Below are 6,000 nucleotides of genomic sequence, written 5' to 3' on the forward strand. Positions count from 1 at the left end.
CTGGGCCTGTGAGCCATGGCCGCTGAGCCTGCGTGTCCGGAGCCTGTGCTCCGCAACGGGAGAGGCCACAACAGTGAGAGGCCCGCGTACCGCAAAAAAAAAAAAAAAAAAGAAAAGTAATCTTTATAGCCAGCAACCTCTTCCTCCTGCATTATGTATCTGTAACTCAAGACTATAGATAAATGACCAGGTTATGACATTGTATGTCTTCGTTTTCAAGCATAGACAGCTGGCATATGCTGAATCACACATTGATTTTTTTAAAAAAATATGTCAGTTCTTTTGCTTGAGCAGAATTAAATTTGAAATTTAAAAGTTTGCAGGGTCAGTTGTTCAGAATCACCACTCTGGGAAGTAGCATCTTTAAAAACAAATTATTCTGGCAGTTTGATCCAGGGAGAGGGTTAACTTTTAAAACTAATTAGAAAAATAATTCTCAATATGTGTGTTTGTGTGTGTGTATGAAATTTTCTGAAACAGCTACACAAAATGCTCTCACAACTTTATGTGCTATTTTCTAAATGTAAACTTGGCTGAAAATACAAGAATACAACCAGTTATTTTACAGGGTTTTTATTAGATACATATTTTCTTCTAAGCAGTTTGTAACTTTCTATATATGTAAAAATGTCATACACATGTATATGTATATGTGTATGTATACATATATGTATGTTTATACGTATATACACAAAGATATCAGCATGTTTGAATTGATTCTTAGGTGAGGGTCATGTGTCATATGTGCACTCTCAGCAACCTTAAGGGCAAAAGAAAAGGCCCTTCCAGTCACTTCCCATTGATAGCCACAACCCTCAAGATGCCCATTTAAGAGCTGCAGAAAAATCAGTAGTACCTCTTATTTTGACACCTTAATCTCCTGAGGGATTCTCACTCCTTTACATTTTCCCACCTAATCTTTACAACGATAGTCTTAGCTACCCCTGAATTCAAAACAATCTTAGGCATATACAAAATAACATAAGTAGCAACTGCAAAACATTTTAAATTCTCCCTTTGAAATGAATAAGTCTCTTAGTGTTTGGATATGCTTTGTTTGGAGATGGTGCCTGGAAAGCCTCCACACTCAGCCTGAAACACAGAGGTTAGTAAATTGCACGTTTTGTGGCTTATAAAGCTTGAGGCAGCCTGTTTCCAAATGAGTGTGTCCTTCTTCCCTTTGTCTATTGATAGTTAAATCCGGAAAACCGTAAATAGTGGTGCGCCCGAAACAGGCAGAAACAGTCATTCAGGCTTCCTGCAGCTCTTGGGGACCTCTTCACTCAGTGCTTATAAAGCTCTGGATTTTCATTAACACTGTAATCAGTCCTCACCTAGATGTCATATCTGACGTAAAAGTGTTCCTGGACCTCAGGCTTGTGCATTTGTAAATCTGGTGTTTCAAAGCCCCCTGGAGATGCCTCATGATTCAAGCCTGGATGGGATGGACAGCTCTGGGGGCAGGAGCAGTCAGTGACAGGCAGCCCAGGGTCTGTGTGCCTAGGGCTTTGGTCAGCTCACAGACCACCAACTTTCTCTTCCACCAACTCCTGTTTTGACCTAAACCTCCTCCTCCTTCTTGGTGTCTCTTTCAGGGCATCTCTGATGCTCGCGTGGAATCTAGGGGTTCACTCTGACTCTTCTCTGCTCCTCACCTCCAAGCCAGATCCGCCCCAACTATTGCTGACTCTCATTCTAAATGCTGTGAGAATGCACCCCTCCTTCCCATCTCCTGCGCCTCGACCTAAGTGGAGCCTCCTCACTCGATCAGATTGTTTTGGTCTCCTTGCCCTGAATGCTCACCTTTCCAGGCCATCCTTTGGCTGTGGAATGAGCCTTCTGCAACACTGGCAAGGGCTCCCTGCTCTGCTCTTGGACTTTGATGAGCAGCGCTGTCCAGGTTCCTCATGCTCTCACCTCATCCTTCCTCCCCTGGGGCTCCCCCAACCAGCGCACATCTCCCCACAGCCAGTCTTTGCCAGTGCGGTGCCTGCAGCCTGGAGCTCATCTTCCCTCTCCACCAACAGACCATCCACCTCCAATCCCTTCTCTGCGAAGAAGCCTTCCCAGCTCTCAGCAGGCCACAGGGCTCTCCCCTGGTGTGAATGTCTGTGGAACTTGTTAACCACACCTTGGAGGGGAGATCCCACATGGAAGTTGTCATTTCTTAACTGATCACAGGCATGTCTCTTCTCCCCATGGCAAGAGAAAGATCTATTTTAAGCACATTTGCAACCTGGATGTTGCCCTACTCCGGTAAGAAACTAAACAGTACTTTCCTCAGTTCATTTTGTTATTCCTGTTCAGGTCACCAAACTCAGGAATCAGCAATTCTCTGAGGATTTTTTTTTCTTATATTGAACTTTTGCAGTGAAGGGAGAGTTTGCCAATAAATTGATGTATGTGGAAGGGAGGTGAGACGGTTGCTATTTCATCACGTGTTTTGGTTTGGCTTTCTAGAACTGATGAGCTTGAAATATCTAATATACTTAGAGCTGATGCCAAATAAATGGATGAAACTTAAACCCTCTATGACAGTAACTTCCTCTTTAAAAGAACCGCTCCCGCCCCTAGTCTGCATATAAAAACTGAGTCAGGTCACAAGCCAACAGAGATTTCCTGCTCCCCCGTGGATCGTGTGTAAACGGAGCTCGTTCTCTCTGGAGCGTCTCCCTGGAAGACTGGACAGCCTTTGCAGAAGCATCTGGCAACGTGCTTTCGGAAGAACTGTAAGAGATAGCTTCGGAACTTCTCCCCGACGAAGGCGTAGATGATGGGGTTGATGCAGCAGTGTGTCATCCCCAGGGTCTCTGTCACCTGCATGGCTTGGTCCAGCCTATTAGAGTCACTGCAGTTATTCAGGCCAAAGAATTCCTGGAAGGTGCTCAGAAGAAGGACGATGTTGTAGGGAGCCCAGAAGAGAAAGTAGACAATCATGACGGCAAAGATGAGCCTCACGGCCTTGTGCCTCTTCTTCTCGTTGCGACACCGAAGCAGGGTTTTTAGGATTCCCGAGTAGCAGACAATCATGACAAGCAGTGGCAGCACCAGGCCCAAGATGACTATCTTTAAAGTTTGGAGATTTTTCCAGAAATGATACTGACTGGATGGAAAATGAAGGCTGCATGTATAACGAGAACCCTCTTTCTGGGATTTGGTAAAGATGATTCCTGGGAGAGAGGCAAACACAGCCACCACCCAGGTGACCCCACTTGTCACCACCCCAGAGGTGACTGTCCTGGCTTTCAAAGCAAACACAGCATGGACGATAGCCAGGTACCTATCAATTGTCAAGAGGATGATGAAGAAGATTCCAGAGAAAAAGCCAATAAAATAGAAGCCCGTGAAAAACTGGCACGTTATATCTCCAAAGACCCACTGGTCTGCAGCATAGTGAGCCCAGAATGGGATGGTGATGATGAAAAGCAGGTCAGAGACGGCCAAGTTGAGCAGGTAGATGTCAGTCATGCTTTTCAGCTTTTTGCAGTTGATCAGGATGAGGACGACCAGAATGTTACCCATAAAACCAAAGATGAACACCAGCGAGTAGAGCAGGGGCAGGAGCTGGGCTGCAGTTTGTCTCACATTGACTTTTTGGCAGGGCTCTGACATCCCATAATCAATGTAGAGGGGACTTGATGTTTGATAATCCATTTTGCTCGGCTCTGTGAATAAAGAAGAGATCTTTTTTAAAGTCCTAGAATGTCCTTAACAGTCCGTCATGAATGCAAACTATCGTAAACACCAGTAGATTTTAAAAGTTGATACATAGATTTCTACATTTAACTGAAGTCCCTTTTTTGGTCAAACAGTGAACTTCTGTAGTAAGGGATGTTTGTTGCCTGCTTCTCTGCTTACTAGATGGAGAGTATCATCTCACCAAATAAAATCTGATGTTGCGTAGCCATGTGGAGTGAATGAAGCTGTGATAACAATGTCCAGAAACCGGGTCAGGCACCGTCCGACACTGTCTTACAATCTATTCTGAAGCTGCCATTCCCAGGAGTTAGCTTACGCACAGCATCATTACGAGTGTGCTGGTGGTAATGAACAGTTCCCCAGGGTGCTCTGCCTGCCAAACATTGTTCCAAGCTTCACTTCCATTCATTCAGTTAATCCTCAAGGTGACCCAGTGAGGCGGGTCAGGTTATTGTCCCCATTTTGCAAATAAGGGCCTCAGAGCACAGAGAGGTTGAGTAACCTCGCCAAAGACACACAGTGAGGAAGCAACTAGTTTTGAATGCAGGCAGCCTGTACTCTTATCCGTCGTGGTCCCCTATCTTTCACTCTTTGGTGAGAGAACTGAAAACAGGACTGTCAGCCTGGTGCCTCAGTGTAGTCAAAATGAAACAGGCTGATGCCCGAGTCCCCTGAGAAGGTCATAGGAACCAGCAGCCAGTTGTGAAATCCAGACTGCCATTCTCACATTTTCTCTGAAGTTTGTGTTTGTAGTTTCTGAGCTGCTATGATTAAGAGCTCCCACACATACATAAGAAATGACCAAGTGGACAGTGTTTCATCTCCCATCATACGTCCTGGGTTAGCTCAGTCCCTTCACAACCCACTGACTTGCCTGGTCTATTTAAGTTCCACTGCTTGATTGAGAGTTTTCCCTAATTAGTCCTTGTGAGTCTCAAACTCCTGGTACCTCAGATTAGGCAGCTGAGAGAAGCACACAGAAAATCTCACCTTTAAATTCTGAGCCAGAAAAAGAATCATACACTGAATATGCCGTGAAACTTCATTTGATATTTGTAACTTGTTATTAATTTGGACAATTTTCAGGCTTCCTTCTTTTCTTGGCCAAAAAAAAAAAAGAAGACTTGGATATAACTTCTGGTTAGGCATCTGTTCAGAGGGCATCCTGATGAGGAGGTTTTAGTTCTCCTTACCAGAAGATCGTCTCTGTCAAGGTTTTGGCCAATAATCATCATCTCTGAAAAATCTTTCTTATGAAAGGTGAGGGCTTTTAAAAATAATATTGCTCCCTTTAAAATCTTTCATTCATAATTATGTTTTGTATCTTTGACGTTATCACAGTCTGAAACCATTCTGAATTCTAACTTTTTACTTAAAGATAATATTTTAAGATAGTTCAGCGAGCACCTGGTGTTTTTCTAATGTCTTCCATGGTTTCCTGCAAAGGCTTTTACTCATCACACAAGCTGAGCTAAGTAGTAGGCAAAGTGGCTGAGAGGTGACTTACCGAGAGAGATTCTCGCAGGGGGACAGATGTCTTAGTTCCTCTGACCAGTTGAGCTGTGCAATTCAAACATACAGACAGCATAAAAGTAGGAAATGCACAGTTTCTTCTGAATTGGGGGCGGAGTTTTAATGAATAAGTATGTGGCAGTGCAGAAAATCATCAGAGAACAGTCATTTTTTCTAAAAAAAAAGAAAAATTGAGCTTGAAATAGACTAGAAAATAGATAGCTGGTCTGAAAGCTTATTCATGGGCTTCCCTGATTACACAGTTTTCTTTTTGCTTCTCAGTTCATCCAACCACACAGTCTGTTAGAAAACAGAAAGCATTGAAGGGAAAACAGAAAGAATTGAAGGGTAATAGAACTAGAAGAACATTCATGTCCATCTAGTCAAAAGCCCTCATTTTACTGAAAGAAACTGCTGTCCAAGAAGCAAATGATTAGGAGGGCTTAAGACCGCAGGGCTTATCAGTGGGGAGGCTCAACGGGTGAGAGATTCTGACCCCCTTGCCGCTTGTCTTCCGTGAAAGCCAGCTGAAACCAACTTTGAAGTGAAGGGAACATCTCACCTTAACCCCATGCTCTCCTTTATCTGCTCTCCCCTCGCCCCCCTTGCCTGCCACGACTCACACACATATGCTCACCACCCGATACTGTTTTCCTCTGCAAACTAAAATAACTGGTTGCCTAAGGGTTTTTACTATACCTTTACCTGTAAGCTAAACATGTTGCCCATCTTTCTCCAGATCAAGCATCTTGGGAGCATGTCATTAAGAATTTTCACTTTCCCTATCCA

At 43.9% G+C, this 6,000-nt stretch overlaps 1 protein-coding gene and 1 long non-coding RNA gene across 2 annotated transcripts in view; one reads left to right on the top strand and one right to left on the bottom strand.

The window, feature by feature from the left end:
* The window catches only part of LOC116762262, a 30,099-nt gene extending 27,892 nt beyond the window's left edge, over positions 1–2,207 (top strand). Inside the window, exon 3 of the long non-coding RNA XR_004352230.1 lies at positions 1,596–2,207. This is a non-coding gene — a long non-coding RNA (uncharacterized LOC116762262). The remainder of the gene's footprint in view (positions 1–1,595) is intronic.
* A 149-nt stretch (positions 2,208–2,356) lies between these two features.
* LOC116762258 (C-C chemokine receptor type 5) lies at positions 2,357–5,552 on the bottom strand. The gene is made up of 2 exons (XM_032649044.1): positions 5,207–5,552; positions 2,357–3,665 (listed from the first exon to the last, which is right to left on the bottom strand). Exon 2 carries the CDS (start codon positions 3,652–3,654, stop codon positions 2,599–2,601), a length of 1,056 nt encoding a protein of 351 aa, XP_032504935.1. The 5' UTR covers positions 3,655–3,665; positions 5,207–5,552; the 3' UTR covers positions 2,357–2,598.
* Between the last annotated feature and the right edge of the window lie 448 nt (positions 5,553–6,000).

This window comes from Phocoena sinus, chromosome 11 (genome assembly GCF_008692025.1).
Source record: "Phocoena sinus isolate mPhoSin1 chromosome 11, mPhoSin1.pri, whole genome shotgun sequence".
Classification (NCBI taxonomy): domain Eukaryota; kingdom Metazoa; phylum Chordata; class Mammalia; order Artiodactyla; family Phocoenidae; genus Phocoena; species Phocoena sinus.

Coding starts and splice junctions, on each gene's coding strand:
- LOC116762258 (XM_032649044.1), bottom strand. CDS start 3,654: ATGGATTATCAAACATCAAGTCCCCTCTACATTGATTATGGGATGTCA.